The 17,295-nt window shown below is 32.7% G+C and overlaps 1 protein-coding gene across 1 annotated transcript in view; it reads right to left on the bottom strand.

The window, feature by feature from the left end:
* Window positions 1-275: 275 nt before the first annotated feature.
* Window positions 276-17,295, bottom strand: part of Dnaaf3 (Dynein axonemal assembly factor 3) — a 62,716-nt gene continuing 45,696 nt past the window's right edge. Inside the window, exon 2 of the mRNA XM_075312849.1 lies at window positions 276-1,549. Coding sequence (XP_075168964.1) covers window positions 809-1,549 — 741 coding nt within the window. The 3' untranslated portion in view covers window positions 276-808. The remainder of the gene's footprint in view (window positions 1,550-17,295) is intronic.

Genomic DNA, 17,295 nt, shown 5'->3' with positions numbered 1-17,295 from the left:
AAATTGATTAACATTTTTTCCTTTAGTTTTGAAGACACTTTTTCTGGGTGTTTAATATGCCTTTTTTGTATAACATATACCGCATATAGCAAAAGTACAATTAGAAAACGATACACTCAAAAAAAGTGAACTCTCTATTTCGCTAAAGCCAATTTAAATTTATTTTAGTACTAGTTAATGGCCTAAAAAGCGGCACATTCTTGCAATTTTAAACTTACAACCTTCAGTAGAAATATCCTACGCAATCCATTGTGGAGGGTACATAAGATTCGGCCTGGCTGAACTTACCGCCGTATATATATTTGTTTTGTAATTAAATCCGAAATACTGTGATAGCATGACATCTGAAGAAGTAATGCGAAATCAATGCAGAGTCTGCTTAAAAAGACAACATCCGTGCTATGGCAAGCCCATGTAAAATTCATTCATTACTTGTGATACTATTTGGTACCACTTCCGGAAAAGGACATTTTAGTTGTGTTTTTGGCTATAGTGGGAGTGAAAGTCCAAATTCCGGGATGAAAATGTAGATGTAGATACATAGGCGCCCCATCGTAAGAATAGCACATAAAGGTATTAAGTAACGAAAACTCTAACTAACGTCTAAGTTGTTAACGTTGATTTTTCGAAATGTATTGTTTATAATTACAATCATATATATTTAAAGCAAATATGTATCATAAAAACTACCAGACAGACATCGTAAACTATCAGTTCTGACTATGTGCTCCTTGGGATAATTAAACGCAATATTATAATATGAAGAAGTTCTGCATCATATAATGGTTCGAATATGGCGATTTTTTTTTTAAAATGGATACTTCATAAACTTCAGATAAAATCTTCTTGTATTTAACGCCTCATAATTTAGAACTGGTCGCAAATTTCCACTTTTAGCAAATGCAAATAACTTTGCTTCGAATTCTTCAATTACGTCCTTTCTCTCAGTACTCATGAGTTTCGTCTCCATTATTATGGAAGATAACGGGCGAAGGATATTAAGAAATGTGGCCTTAAGAAAAGGAAAATAGTTGTGGGCCACAAATACCACATCAAAGTAATTAATCCAGCGATTGTTGCCATTTTGTATCGCGTATATATCATCACAAGAGAGGAAATTTATTGTCACTCCCTTAACGTTGATCCACGGATCATCGTAGTCATTCAAGGATCTCAAATCTTCTTCGTCGTAGTTGATTAAACTTTTAGCCATTTGAAGACGGGTGCATCCATATTTGCGTGATTGATTAAGGTCATGTTCATACGGCGTATCTGTTGATAGCTCATGCAGTATTTCCATAACATTGCGTTCTGTAACATCGGTTGAGCGATAGTCATTTTCTCCATGAACTGATTTCAACATACGTTTGTCAGAAGTGTTTAGGCCAAATGATACGAATGGGCCTGTTTTAATATCGCCTATATAACCTCGATGCATGAATGTATTACCATTTCGTACTAATCCGGCACAAAATGTCTTGTTGGGAACGTTGTATTCGTACTCTGGAAATGTAAACGCAATCCCAGTTTCACGCCAATATCTGTATTCCTGAAAACGAAAAAAATCTGGTTTTAGTGAACATGTTTTTGACCTTCTATTATTTGAAATAAATACATTTTTAGACGTTTTTGTGAACATGTTTTTGATCTTCTATTATTTTAAATAAATACATTTTTAGACCGTATGATTTTGAAATTAGGATACAGATTTCATTAATCGAATTATCAATTCTCGTTATAATACATACACTGTTAGAAAGTATGTTTCGCATATGTTTCGATATAAACAAAACGTGTTTCGGGCAGAATTTTTTAATCACAATACATTTAAGTGCAAAAATGTAATGTTCCTAAACTAGCCTTGCATGTTTGGGACACATATGTTAATATGTTAGAATATATTATATTTGGGACATGAATGTTTCATAAAAATAATATGTGTGAATGTAAACATATATAAATTTACAAATTTACAAATATATGTTTAATATGTTGTGATATTTTATTCAGAGAGCGACAGAGAGAGGGAGAGAGTATAGAGAAAGAAGTAGAGATGGAAACCGGGAGGCTTCACGAAAGATATCAACATAACACAGCGAGAGAATCAAAAGAGAGCAATTCTTGTATGTTGTTTCGGAAAAATGTTTTATGTGTTCATTTGTTTTGGCTATGCGCTTGGCTTCGCCAAAAAATTGTCTAAATATTATTTAATTTGAATATTAAAATGAGTATTCAGAGTAAATAGAATAGACATTCGGAAACAAAGAATAGACATTTGAAAAAACAGTATTTGTTTTTGCCTTGAGAGCAGCATTTTAGGTATGTGTGGATATGTGTTTTGTTTATCATTTTGGCATTATGCAATTATGCAAAAATCTAACATATGTTCCAAACATTTTTTTTATTTATTTATTTATTTATCCTACACAACAAGACTTACGACTTATATTTACTGTACAGGAATTTGCATTAAAAAGTATTTCCTCTTAGTAATTTAATAACAAGTTACGTTAGGTTCATATAAATAAAGAAAATCGAAACAAAAAATCTAAAAATACAATTAAAGAATTAAGAGAAAATATTATAATTTAAAAGGAAACAAAAATAATTATTAAATTATTATAATTATTAAGACAAAGGAAAAGAAATATAGCATATGCTGTTAAGATTAGTTTGATAATAAATTTGAATAATGGGAAAATAATATGTTTTTGAAATCTAATGTGTTGCTGTTTCGTTGTATGTTATGAGGGAGTACATTCCAGACACTTATCGCATGTGTGAAGAAATGCCAAGTTGAAACCAGACTTCGATGCCGCAAAGGAACTAATTTCTTACCCCTGTTAGACCTCGCGAAGCGAAGCCTCTCATATAGGTACCTAGGTTCGCGTGTATAAATAATTCTATGAAGGAACAAAAGTTGTCGGATTCTCAACAAGTTATCGAATGACACGCCATAAAGAAGTTCCCTGCACCCTCAAAAAAATCGCTTCTCTAACATATGTTCCAAACATATTTTGCAGGAAGCACATATATTATTGGATACTGCCGAAACATTAATGTGTTTGTTTTATGTGAACGTATTATATGTTTGGAAGCATTTTGAGCCCAAAAATATTATAGCTTGGAAGAATTTTCCCCAAAGAAGATTGTGCTCATTCCCTCACATAATTTTCACTTCCACGAAATTTTTTAGTTCTTGGCACCATTTTCTGTAATACAAATAATATTGAAGAAATTATTCAATTTTAAAAATTTTTCAAATTTTACCTTTCGCCTGGACGGAGAATCGAACCGAGGTCCATACAGTTTGTAAGCCAACACACTATACACTGGGCTACGTAGCTGTTATAGTCACCAGTAGACAATTATCGTTATAAGTTTCATTTATGTAGCATAGTTTGCAGCGCCCACGAGCCCATGCAAACATAACATTATTTAACAAAAACATACATTTGTTGGCAACGTGGAGCAGTGGTTAGCATGTCTGCCTTGCATTCAAAGGGTCGTGGGTTCAATCCCTGGTCCGGTCGAACACATTTTTTTTTAATTTACAGATTTATATTTATATCTACATTTATACTATATTAAATTTTTGTAATGAAACTTCGAATTGTGGGTTATTAAAGATTTACAGCCAGAAAAAGTTCTTGATATTAACGAAATGGACCGAGCTTTTGGATAAAATATTATTTTTATTGCAAAAATAACAATTTTGTAACAAAAAACAGTTTTTGGTATAAAAGTTTGAAATTTTGGAAGGAATTCAAAAAATCTAACAAAAAAAGAACATGGAGTCGGTTATAAACATACATAAATAATTTTATAATATACACATAAATTTATTTTAAATGCATTTAAAACTTATTGTGTTTTGTACTTAATTTTATTTTTACTTTTAAGACCGGTATTAAGTTGGCACACTGAAAAAAAATATTGTCGTGAGGTCAAAGATTTCATGTCTTTAAAATACGAATACAAATTTTGCTTAGCACAGAAGACGCATTTCTCTAAAATAAAGTTATTTTCCTTGTCCAAAAGTCGATAAACTTTTCAATGAAGTTATATTGTCCTTATAATTAAGTGACTTCACTTAAAAATGGGTATCATAAAATGAAAGAAAAAATTTTTGGGCTAAGGTCAACTTGACTTTAATAATTCAGAAAAATTCTTTAAATTTAATGAAATTGTCTTTAAATTTGTTGTCTTTTTGCATCTTGACTACAAAGCAAAAAATCGTTCAAATATAGGACATGTTTTTCAAAACTTTATTTTAAAGAAGTTTTTTACTTCAAACATAGCATAATTTCTACTGGAAGTCGAGTCCTAATTTGGAAAATAAAGTTGCCGTTAAGTCGTTTTTAAAGGACTTTGATAGCATATGAAGAAAAAAAGCTGAGAAAGCGAAAAATTAAAATTTGCTTCCTAGAAGCAAGTACACAAAACCTAAATTTAAAAGAGAATTGTGTCTTAAAAGTATCCTTACTTGTATTCTCCGCTTCTTTGGCTCGGAATCAATACCAAATTTTTTAAAGTAAAGACAAAATCTTTGGAACCGAGTATGCTTTTTTTCAGTGCAGTATAGCTCTAAAATGACACTGGTTTGCCTTTTAATTTTCTTAATAATTCATTTTAATGAAAATAAACTTTTTCAATTGTTTTAGCTGCATAACTCGAACTTAATGCCCGCTTTTATATTTGAAGGTGTCCGTCAATTGCTCTCTTTTCATTCTCTCGCTGTGTTATGTTGAGATCTTTCGTTAACCCTTCCGGTTTCCATCTAGGTATCTTTCTCTATTCCCTCTCTCTCTGTCGCTCTCTGAATAAAATATCTCAACATATATATGTTTACTCGAAATTTGTTAATTTATATATGTTTACATTCACACATATTATTTTTATGAAACATTCATGCCCCAAATATAATATGTTCTAACATATTAACATATGTGTCCCAAACATTTAGTGTTAGTTTAGGAACATTACATGTTTGCTCATAAATATATTGTGTTCAAAAATTCTGCCCGAAACACATTTTGTTTATATGGGAACATATGAAAAACATATTTTTCTAACAGTGTGTATCTGGTGATATGGTCAAAGCGCCTCAATCCATAAACGTATCTCACAATATTATTGTAAACAACATTCAACTTCCGTCTGCTTCCGGCATCGCAACCCGAAAATAGTTCACTTCCATACAACAATCCTGGCAAGACATAACTCTTAGCTAATATAACTCCTGCGAGCATTGTTGTTTTGCAGGAAGCACATATATTTTTGGATACTGCCGAAACATTAATATGTTTGTTTTATGTGAACATAGTATATGTTTGGAAGCATTTTGAGCCCAAAAATATTATATGTTTGGAAGAATTTTCCCAAAAGAAGATTGTGCTCATTTCCTCACATAATTTTTACTTCCACGAAATTTTTTAGTTCTTGGAACCTTTTTCTGTAATACAAATAATGTTGAAGAAATTATTCAATTTTATAAATTTGTTTAATTTTACCTTTCGCCTGGACGGAGAATCGAGCCGAGGACCATACAGTTTATAAGCCAACACACTATTCATTGGGCTACGTAGCTGTTATAGTCACCAGTAGACAATTATCGTTATAAGTTACATTTATGTAGCATAGTTTGCAGCGCCCACGAGCCCATGCAAACATAAAATTATTTAACAGAAATATACATTTGTTGGCCACGTGGAGCAGTGGTTAGCATGTCTGCCTTGCATGCAAAGGGTCGTGGGTTCAATCCCTGCTCCGACCGAACACCATGTTTTTTTTAATTTACACATTTATATTTGTACTATATTAAATTTTTATAATGAAACTTCGAAATGTGAGTTATTAAATATTTACAGTCAGAAAATAACAGTGCTTGATAGAAACGAAATGGACTGAGTTTTTGGATAAAATATTATTTTTTTATTGTAAAAATAACAATTTTGTAACAAAAAACTGTTTTTGGTATAAAAGTTTGAAATTTTGGAAGGAATTCAAAAACTCTAACAAAAGAAGAACGTGGAGTCGAGTATAAACATACATAAATAATTTTATAATATACACTTAAATTTATTTAGGCCACCATTTTAAATTCGTTGAAAACTTATCGTATTTTGTACTTAATTTCATTTTTACCTTTAAGGCCGGTATTAAGTTGGCATTATCGCTCTAAACTGACCCTGTTTTGCCGTTTACTTTTCTTTAATAATTCATTTTAAAGAAAATAATTTTTTCAATTGTTTTAGCTGCAAAACTGGGACTTAATGTCCGCTTTTCTATTTGAAGGTGTCCGTCAACTCCTCTTGGACTACTTATTAATAAATAGGAACTAAACTTTGTTTTTATACATTTTACTGTTTAATTTTTCACTATTTTCTCCTTTTTCCATTTTACAGTCCCAACTCTAAAAAGAGTATAGTGCCCTTTCGTTATTTCTATGAAGATCCCTTTGTAATTTTTATATATTTCCCACCGTTTCTTTTTTAATTTCCTTTGTCTGAATATTTTGACTTACTCTTCGTACGTTCCGATTGCTCTTAACGAACCAAGAAAAAAATTGTGCCCATAATGCCAAAATGATAAACAAAACACAAGTCCACACATACATAACAGGTTGGCTGATAAGTCCCCGGTCTAATAAAGAAAATTCGTTTTTATTATTCAACATAGTTCCCTTCAAGAGCGATACAACGATTATAACGACCTTCCAATTTGTTGATACCATTTTGGTAGTACTCCTTCGGTTTTGCCTCAAAATAGGTCTCAGTTTCGGCGATCACCTCTTCATTGCAGCCAAATTTTTTCCCTGCGAGCATCCTTTTGAGGTCTGAGAACAAGAAAAAGTCGCTGGGGGCCAGATCTGTAGAATACGATGGGTGGGGAAGAAATTCGAAGCCCAATTCATGAATTTTTGCCATCGTTGTGAATGACTTGTGGCACGGTGCGTTGTCTTGGTGTAACAACACTTTTTTCTTTTTCATATGGGGCCATTTTGTCGCGATTTCGACCTTCAAACGCTCCAATAACGTCATATAATAGTCACTGTTGATGTTTTTTCCCTTCTCAAGATAATCGATAAAAATTATTCCATGCGCATCCCAAAAACAGAGGCCATTACTTTGCCAGCGGACTTTTGAGTCTTTCCACGCTTCGGAGACGGTTCACCGGTCGCTGTCCACTCACCCGACGGTCGATTGGACTCAGGAGTGTAGTGATGGAGCCATGTTTCATCCATTGTCACATATCGACGGAAAAACTCGGGTGTATTACGAGTTAACAGCTGCAAACACCACTCAGAATCATCAACACGTTGTTTTTTTTGGTCAAATGTGAGCTCGCGCGGCACCCATTGTGCACAGAGCTTCCGCATATCCAAACATTGATGAATGATATGACCAACACGTTCCTTTGATATCTTTAAGGCCTCTGCTATCTCGATCAACTTCATTTTATGGTCATTCAAAATCATTTTGTGGATTTTTTTGATGTTTACGTCGGTAACCTCCTCTTTCGGGCGTCCACTGCGTTCACCGTCCTCCGTGCTCATTTCACCACGCTTGAATTTTGCATACCAATCAATTATTGTTGATTTCCCTGGGGCAGAGTCCGGAAACTCATTATCAAGCCAAGTTTTTGCTTCCACCGTATTTTTTCCCCTCAGAAAACAGTATTTTATCAAAACACGAAATTCCTTTTTCCAATTTTGTCACAATAACAAAAGTTGCTTCACAAAAGACGCTCTATCTCGCAAACTAATTGACTTACAGACGTCAAATTTTGACACGAATCATTTGAAGGTTGGTACTATATAAAAATAATATGCATTTAATACTAACGACACCATCTATGTGTCAGACCGGGGACAAATGTCTATTCTCTTGGTTCCGAATGTCAATTCTCTTTAATACTTATTCTAATATTCAAATTAAATAATATTTAGACTTAAGCATATCAAATTTTTGGTCTTATCATAAAACAGTTTTCCGAAACAACATACAAGCGGTTTCACAAAAATTGTGTTATGTTGATATCTTTCGTCAACCCTCCCTGTTTCCATCGTTGTTTCTTTCTCTATACTCTCTCTCTCTCTCTCTGTGGCTCTCTGAATAAAATATCACAACATATATATGTTTACTCGAAATTTGTAAATTTATATATGTTCACACATATTATTTTTATGAAACATTAATGTCCCAAACATAATATATTCTAACATATTAACATATGTGTTCCAAACATTTAGTGCTAGTTTAGGAACATTACATGTTTGCACTTAAATATATTGTGTTTAAAAATTGTGCCCGACACACTTTTGTTTATATCGGAACATATGAAAAATATATTTTTCTAACAGTGTGGGTACAATTTTTTTCTTGGTTCGTCAAACACAAAGGGATCTTCATGAGAAATAACGTAAGGGCACTATACTCTTTTTAGAATCGGGACAGTACAATGAAAACAAGTATATACGGCCGTAAGTTCGGCCAGGCCGAATCTTATGGACCCTCCACCATGGATTGCGTAGAAACTTCTACGAAAGACTGTCATCCACAATCGAAATACTTGGGTTGTGGTATCTTAAAACTTCTTAACATCGTTTTCTAAATTGTGAGTTAGTCCATACGTGGTACATATTTGACAAAAAAGTTATGTATAATTAAGTCTACAAATAATTAGGAATCGATATGGATTTTTGCACGGTACGTAGAGAGCCAGAATTGAAATATGGGGGCTATATACAATTATGAACTTGATATGGACCAATTTTTGTGTGATTGGAAATCGATTTATCTGAGGGATATATATAACTATAGACCGATATGGACCTAGTTAGGTATGGTTGTTAACGACCATATACTAGTACAATGTACCAAATTTCAACTCACTCGGATGAAATTTGCTCCTCCAAGAGGCTCCAAAACCAAATCTCGGGATCGGTTTATACGGGGCTATATATGATTATGGACTGATATGGACCACTTTTGGCATGGTTGTTAAATATCATATACGATCACCACGTACCAAATTTCAAGCAGATCGGGTGAATTTTGCTTCTCCAAAAGGCACCGGAGGTCAAATCTGGGGATCGGTTTATATGGAAGCTATATATAATTATGGGCTAATAGGAACCAATTCCTGCATCACGTACCAAATTTCAACCGAATGGGAAGAATTTTGCTCTTCCAAGGGGCTCTGGAGGTCAAATCTGGGGATCGGTTTATATGGGGCCTATATATAATTATGGACCGATTTCAACCAATTTTTGCATGGGAGTTTGAGGCCATATATTAACACCACGTACCAAATTTCAACTGAATCAGATGAATTTTGGTCTTCCAACAGGATCCGGAGGTCAAATCTGGTGATCGGTTTATATGGGGGCTATATATAAATATGGACCGATATGAACCAATTTTTGCATGGTCATTAGAGACCATATACTAACACCATGTACCAAATTTCAGGCGGATCGGATGAAATTTGCTTCTCTTAGAGGCCTCGCAAGCCAAATTTGGGGGTCCGTTTATATGGGGCTATACGTAAAAGTGGACCGATATGGCCCATTTGCAATACCATCCGACCTACATCAATAACAACTACTTGTGCCAAGTTTCAAGTCGATAGCTTGTTTCGTTCGGAAGTTAGCGTGATTTCAACAGACGGACGGTCGGACGGACATGCTCAGATCGACTCAGAATTTCACCACGACCCAGAATATTTATACATTATGGGGTCTTAAAGCAATATTTCGATGTGTTACAAACGGAATGGCAAAGTTAATATACCCACCATCCTATGGTGGAGGGTATAAAAAGGGGGAAACAGTGAACAATTAAAAAGTAAAATAAAATATATAAAAAACAAAGTTTAGTTACTCTTTATTAATTAGTAGTCCAAGTAAGTGGTAAAAAATAGTTCACGCTTTAATTTATGTGTATATTGTAAAATTATTTATGTTTATACTCGACTTCACGTTCTTCTTTTGTTAGAGTTTTTTAATTTCTTTGAAAATTTCAAGCTTTTATACCAAAAACATTTTTTGTTCCAAAATTGTTATTTTTGCAATAAAAAAATAATATATTATGCAAAAGCTCAGTTGTTTATATCAAGCACTGTTCTTTTCTGACTGTAAATCTTTAATAACCCACATTTCGAAGTTTCATTGTAAAAATTTAATATACACCCAAAAAATTAACAGAAAAGTTTACTTGATTCAAGCCGTAACGGTGTCAAAAGTACGGTAAGTACGGATTTGTTAAATTCAAGAAGAAAATTCTTAATTTAATCCTGAAAATGTTATGTACAGATTTCTTAAGTTTAGAAATTTTCAATCGTGTTTGTGCTTCCTTTAAGTACGGAAAGTGCTTGATTCAAGTCTAGTGAAGCTCTATTTAATTCTAATCTGTACTTGTTTCAATCCACATTTAAGATTATATTAACCAAATTAGCGCTTAACTTTAGCCAAAACGAACTTGTTTTAAGCATAATGGAGGCTTGGATCAATCTTTTTTATTACTGAATATAATCCCACTATGCTTGATCCAAGAGCTATCTGTACTTGTCCTAACCACACTGAAAGAAAGCATGCCCGGTTCCAAAGATTTTGTCTGTACTCTAAAAATTTTGATATTGATTCCGAGTCAAAGAAGCGGAGAATACAAGTAAGGACACTTTTAAGACACAATTCTCTTTTAAATTTGGGTATTGTGTACTTGCTTCTAGGAAGCAAATTTTATTTTTTTTTTCAGCTTTTTTCCTTCATATGCTAGGTTAGGTTAGGTTATGTGGCAGCCCGATGTATCAGGCTCACTTAGACTATTCAGTCCATTGTGATACCACAGTGATGAACTTCTCTCTTATCACGCAGTGCTGCCCGACTCCATGTTAAGCTCAATGACAAGGGACCTCCTTTTTATAGCCGAGTCCGAACGGCGTTCCACATTCAAGTGAAACCACTTAGAGAAGCTTTGAAACCCTCAGAAATGTCACCAGCATTACTGAGGTGGGATAATCCACCGCTGAAAAACTTTTTGGTGTTCGGTCGTAGCAGGAATCGAACCCACGACCTTGTGTATGCAAGGCGGGCATGCAAACCATTGCACCACGGTGGCTCATATGCTATCAAAGTCCTTTAAAAACGAGTTAACGACAACTTTATTTTCCAAATTCAGACTCGACTTCCAGTAGAAATTATACTATGTTTCAAGTAAAAAACGTCTTTAAAATAAAGCGTTGAAAAACATGTCCTATATTTGAACGTTTTTTTTTCTTTGTAGCCAAGATGCAAAAAGCTTTCTAAAAATAAATTTCGTGTTGTTGCATTACTGTGTAACAGAACGAAATAAAAATAAGATTAAGGGACTTGTAGTTATATGAAAAGATGATGTACAGTGGGAGAAAAGATGATTCAATTTGTAAGAGGAAAATTTCCAAATGTTTTCTCTATAAGGAGTTAGCATAAAGAGCCCAAAATTGAGTTATCTCTCCCAGCCAGATCTATACTAAAGGCTGTGGAAAGATTCATTCGCTCTAATCGAAACATGTACAGTAGATAGGGTCACGAAAAAAAGTTGATGCGGTCACCCCCCAGTTTTGTAGCATATTCGAAGACAATTTCAGAACACCAAAACTTTTTTTCCGTGCACCCTACGACCCCCCGAAATACAATTTATTGTGCTGTGTCGTCATTTGAAGTCCGATCGAAAAGAAACGCATATCGTTGTTCGTGGTTAATCAGGGGCTATATTTCATGCATTGGTCATTTTTGACTCCGACATCAAATTTGATTTTTAATTTTTTTATTTCGCTTCGTATACCACTATAATGCCCATTTCTTATAACCATTATAAAGATCTCAACAAAATATGAAACTTTTGCTTTTGAAGTATTAACTTATATTCATAAACAAAAAAGTTACAGAGATTTTAAAAAGTCAATAGGTCACCCTACACGGATGAAAAAGGCTGTTTTTCATATGTTTGGCTATAAACATTATATGTTTGGAACACAAATTTTTAAACACAATATTTTTGAGTGCAATCATATAATGTTCATAAACTAGCATAACATGTTTGGGACATATATGTTAATATGTTAGAACATATTATGTTTGGGACATAAAATGTTTGTAAATATAATATGCTTGGATGCAAACATATATTAATTTAGAAATAGCCTATAAACATATATGTGTTTAGTAGCTTGGAGCGCTATTTAACAGGGAGCGATATTGAATTAAGTTGGTGGTTGTTGCGTGTTATTACAAAATTAACATTTTATTTTTCCTTCTTTGATCCTTACAAACTGTGTGGTCCGCTGTTCGAATCCCCGTCCGGCAAAAGGTAAAATTAAAATAAAAAAAAAAAAACAATCAAATGAATAATTTTTTCTACAATGTTTGTATTACAGAAAAAGGTGCTAAGAACTAAAAAATCTCGTGGAAGTGAGAAAGATGTGGGGGAATATACAATTGGGCAGAAACAAAATTTTGAGCATTCAGGTCGAAAACCTATGTTGTTAGCACCTATATTACCTGTTTATTTTCATAATTCGTTATGATTGTACATATATAAATAAATAAATAAAATTTTGGGCACAATATTGTTTGGGAGAATTTTTTTTAAGCATATAATATTTTTGGGTGCAAAATGCTTCCAAACATATTATATGTTCACATAATAACATATTGTTTTTTGGAAGACAACATTATTGAATTTGGATGCAAAAATACAAAATGTTTGGAACTTAGACTACCCAAACATATATTGTTTAGACTAATATGCTTTCAAACTTATTATATATTGGAAGAGATCAAACATATAAATGTTTGGGCAATACCCAAAAATGTATATGCTTGAAGCAAAATATGTTTGGGAGTATATGTTACAGAAGCGATTTTTTGTGAGCGTGTACACACCACCAAATAGTTTTTGATGTGTTGTCATGATGTCCGATCGAAACCACATGCACATCGTTATTCATATCTACGAAATTAATTTATAAGGCATTTAGAACACAAAACCTGTTTATCTGTAAATTTCTAACGGTGCCTTTGTATACATACTCGTTGTTTGCACTACGGCATTTTCTGCGTTATGCAAAGTGCATGTGTTTTTGACAATTTTGACAACAATTTGAGAGCCTACTGTTTTCATCATGTTTATTTATAAGATTTATTAATAATTTTCTAATTGATGTATTTCCGACAGTTTGAATTTCCGTAATTTTCCACAATTCTGTTACCACTTTTATTGCAACTTGTATATAACATGTAAGCTTTTTATTTTTTTTAACACTTGCGGTGCCTGCTTTCTTTAAATATAAAAGGAATTCAATAACTTGATGATTTGTTGGTAATTTAGTTTTGTCGATATCCCGAGTTTCGAATTTCATTTTGTTTTCACTTTTCTCAAATACTATCAACAGCCTTCTCTCACAAAAATATGGACAGACTTAAAAAATCATGTAGCGAAAGTGATTGTTAGAATTTTAAAACAGTAGGCTCTCAAATTGTTCTAACAAAAACACATGCACTTTGCATAACGCAGAAAATGCCGTAGTGCAAACAACGAGTAGTAGTAGTAGTAATCTTTATTTCAAACAATTTACAATAATGAATTCATAAAAATATTTGATAAATATTAAAATATTCGATATGAAGTTAATATTTCATTTAGTTTCAATTTTAATTTTAATTTGACAAGTTTGATTTTAAAGATTTTACGGCTATGACATGTATATGTCGTCTGCCGGCTCATTGTATTATCCAATGTACCTTAGGGTTATGAAGTATTTGTTTGTTATGCATATTCATTCATTATTAGATTTCGATAATAACATGCAGATTTCAGATATTCTACCAATCCATTCCAGTTCGAGTGCCATTTTCCATCAAGTATTTGTATTACTTCATGGTGTTGTAGTGAGTCCTTTCCAAAAATGTGTCTTCTTATAATCTTCAGTATGGGACACTTCCCAAGGAAATGTTGTATATTTTCGATTTCACGTAGGTTACATAGTGTGCAGTGGTTGGCAAACAACGAGTATGTATACAAAGGTACCGTTAGAAATTTACAGATAAACAGGTTTTGTGTTCTAAATGCCTTATAAATTAATTTCGTAGATATGAATAACGATGTTTATGTGGTTTCGATCGGACATCATGACAACACATCAAAAACTATTGACTTTTTAAAATCTCTGTAACTTTTTTGTTTATGAATATAAGTTAAAAGTTTCATATTTTGTTGAGATCTTTATAATGGTTGAGATCTTTATAATGGTTATAAGAAATGGGCATTATAGTGGTATACGAAGCGAAATAAAAAAATTAAAAATCAAATTTGACGTCGGAGTCAAAAATGACCAATGCATGAAATATAGCCCCTGATTAACCACGAACAACGATATGCGTTTCTTTTCGATCGGACTTCAAATGACGACACAGCACAATAAATTGTATTTCGGGGGGGTCGTAGGGTGCACGAAAAAAAGTTTTGGTGTTCTGAAATTGTCTTCGAATATGCTACAAAACTGGGGGGTGACCGCATCAACTTTTTTTCCCTTTAGGCCGTGACCCTATCTAATGTACAGTCCAGGCGTGTATAGATTTGTATCTGGCGTTTTCTTTTCAATGACTCTTAATCATGTTCCTTAATCTAAATCTGTCCATAAAGTTCGATTAATAATTGTAAAATTAGATATAATGCATTTGAACGTTAATTGCCTGTTTCGGTAACAAGCTAACATGATATATAATTATTTATTATTATTATTTGTTTATAGCAATACATATATTGTAATGAAACAAAATACATAAAATAGGACAATACATAATATATATCTGTAAATTATAATATCTGTAATTGATTCAAATACAAAATACAGTTTGTTAATAAAAAACAAATATATTAAAAATAATGAAATAAATAATATAATACAAAATAAAAATATTTATACTTATTTACCAAGCCAGCAGCATGATAAAATTTGGACTAAGAAGCAAGAAACTGGGCGGAATTCAAGTTTTGGAGGTCTTGTTGCCTTAAATAGTAAGTTTGCCTCTACTTACACATACGTCGGCCCAATCCATTAACGCTTTGAAACTGAGGGCACGAAGACCTCTGATATTTCGGTTGTTGAACTTTTAGAGGAGCTGCGCCGTCTTTTCTTAAGTGTAAATATGTATGCACAATCAATGTAAATCCCATAGAATATATTTGACAAATTTTTATTAATTTATCTTCCTCCCCACTTTCTTGTGAGGAGACAATTCGCTGTCAATTACGGTGAAGCACACAATAATACTAAAATAATTTGGCAAACAAAATGCAAGCGAAGCCAAAAACACAAGCTCGAAATCAAACATTATACACATACACACTCACAATCCCAGCAAAAAAAATGTGAAGTTCTTCCAAAGGCACAACTTTAAAAGCACTTCCGGACGATGCACTCCCAATGGTGTTCTTTATTTTAACTACTCAGGTAGTTCTTTTAATTCAATTTTTTATAACTTGGTTTTTTCATACTTTTAATAGGTAATGTTAACATTTTTTGTTTCAAATAGGTTAAAAACAGAGTAAGAATTCATAAAATGGTACAAATCATTTAAATTTTGTCGAAAAAATGAAAATATTTGAGGTCAAACGTTTCCGACAAGCGTTAGAATCCATTAAAAATTATAAAAAATTATAAAAATTATTTATTTGACAAAATATAACAGAATTTTTTAATTTACATCCAAAACATTGAATTCGGATCACACCTAAAGAAGGGATGGAATTTCAGTGCAACGGCTGTTGAAATGGAGGACTTCCGTCCTATGACAAGCCCATGTTAAATTCATCGCTTCTGCGTCAATTTTGCACCACTTCCGGATCCAAAACGAACATTTTCATTACTTTTTTGGCGACGCTTTTTTGCTGGGATGCTTCATACATGCGAGCACACATAAACCAAAAACCTTTATTTTGTATTCTGATTTGCTATAACTCATAAAGGAATATCAAGTTAAAGTTTTCTTATTTTAAGCCATAGAGGAATATCAAGTTAAAGTTTTCATATTTTAAGCCATAGTCGGCTTATGATAGCAAACGCAATGCAAGCCAACCAACAACACTAACACTAAAAGCCAAACATTAAATTGAAAATTCTCTGACAAAAAACAGTTTTCGGGGGTTGAAAATCTGTGAGAGTATGGAGGAGAGCAAACTTTTTTGCGCTCTCATTAGCTAACTCTCACAGACGAATTAACTAACATTTTTTTAAAAAGTTTTGACTTAAAGCAAGCTTAAATCAAACTTTAAATACTTGAATTGCACAAATAAGCACACCTTGTACTTAATATGAGTATAACATAGAATTTGCATACTTAAAATTTTAAGTTGGGATTCAGGCTAAAATAAGAATTTTAAACTTGATTTTAGAAGTCTACTTTTCTTTGGGTGTATAGATGATACTCTAACGTAAGTAATAAGACCAACTAGAAGAAAATCGACCGAAAAATGACAAAGTTATAAGCAACGATACACAAAAAAAGTGTCTTGTAAATTTAAGGACCATTTAAACTTTCACATAGTTCAACAAATTTACTGTAATATAGTTCATTTTTCGTAACCACAACGAAAATTAACTTCGCTAAAGGAAAACTTAGAAAAATTCAGTAAATGTTTTTTAGTTCACTAACTACGAAATGGGAAGGATTATTCCTTAAAAAATTTCCAGCACAGTAGTTAATGCATCGTTGACTCTATTATAAAAATACATGGGCAATATAAAAATCTTACCACGAAATGTGGACAATTTACTAAGAAAAAATTTTGTATGGAAAAAAAATTTGTAGTAAAAATTAACTTAACGGCATTATCGATTCGTATGATGGCTACCTACAGATTATTTCCCTTTTTATAATAAAGTGGAGTGTTTTTCCTCACATTGAAAATTTTAGATAAAGTAGAATAAAAAGTAGTTAATATAATCCTTGCCCGGTGTATATCATTTTTTATAGATTCCTCATAAATTTGGTATATATTTTAACTTAATTTATAGATAGAATTCCAACTAATCAATAAACGTGGTACTGGAAAATTAAGTGAGAAATCTCGTATGATTGTTTGTGTTTGTTATTGCGTCATTTATGCTGTTGTCGGTTGTTTTGATTCCAGAGACAATGGAATGTTCCTTGTGTGTTGTTGGTATCTTTTGTGATGAGAGTTGTTTTCTTGCAATATATTGCAAGATCTCGCTATAGCGAGATCAGAAAAGGATCGTATGTGTGGAGTT

The sequence above is a fragment of the Haematobia irritans genome, chromosome 5 (assembly GCF_050003625.1).
Source record: "Haematobia irritans isolate KBUSLIRL chromosome 5, ASM5000362v1, whole genome shotgun sequence".
Taxonomy (NCBI): Eukaryota; Metazoa; Arthropoda; class Insecta; order Diptera; family Muscidae; genus Haematobia; species Haematobia irritans.
The sequence above is the reverse complement of the archived record's forward strand: the minus strand, read 5'-3'. Positions and strand labels throughout refer to the sequence as shown.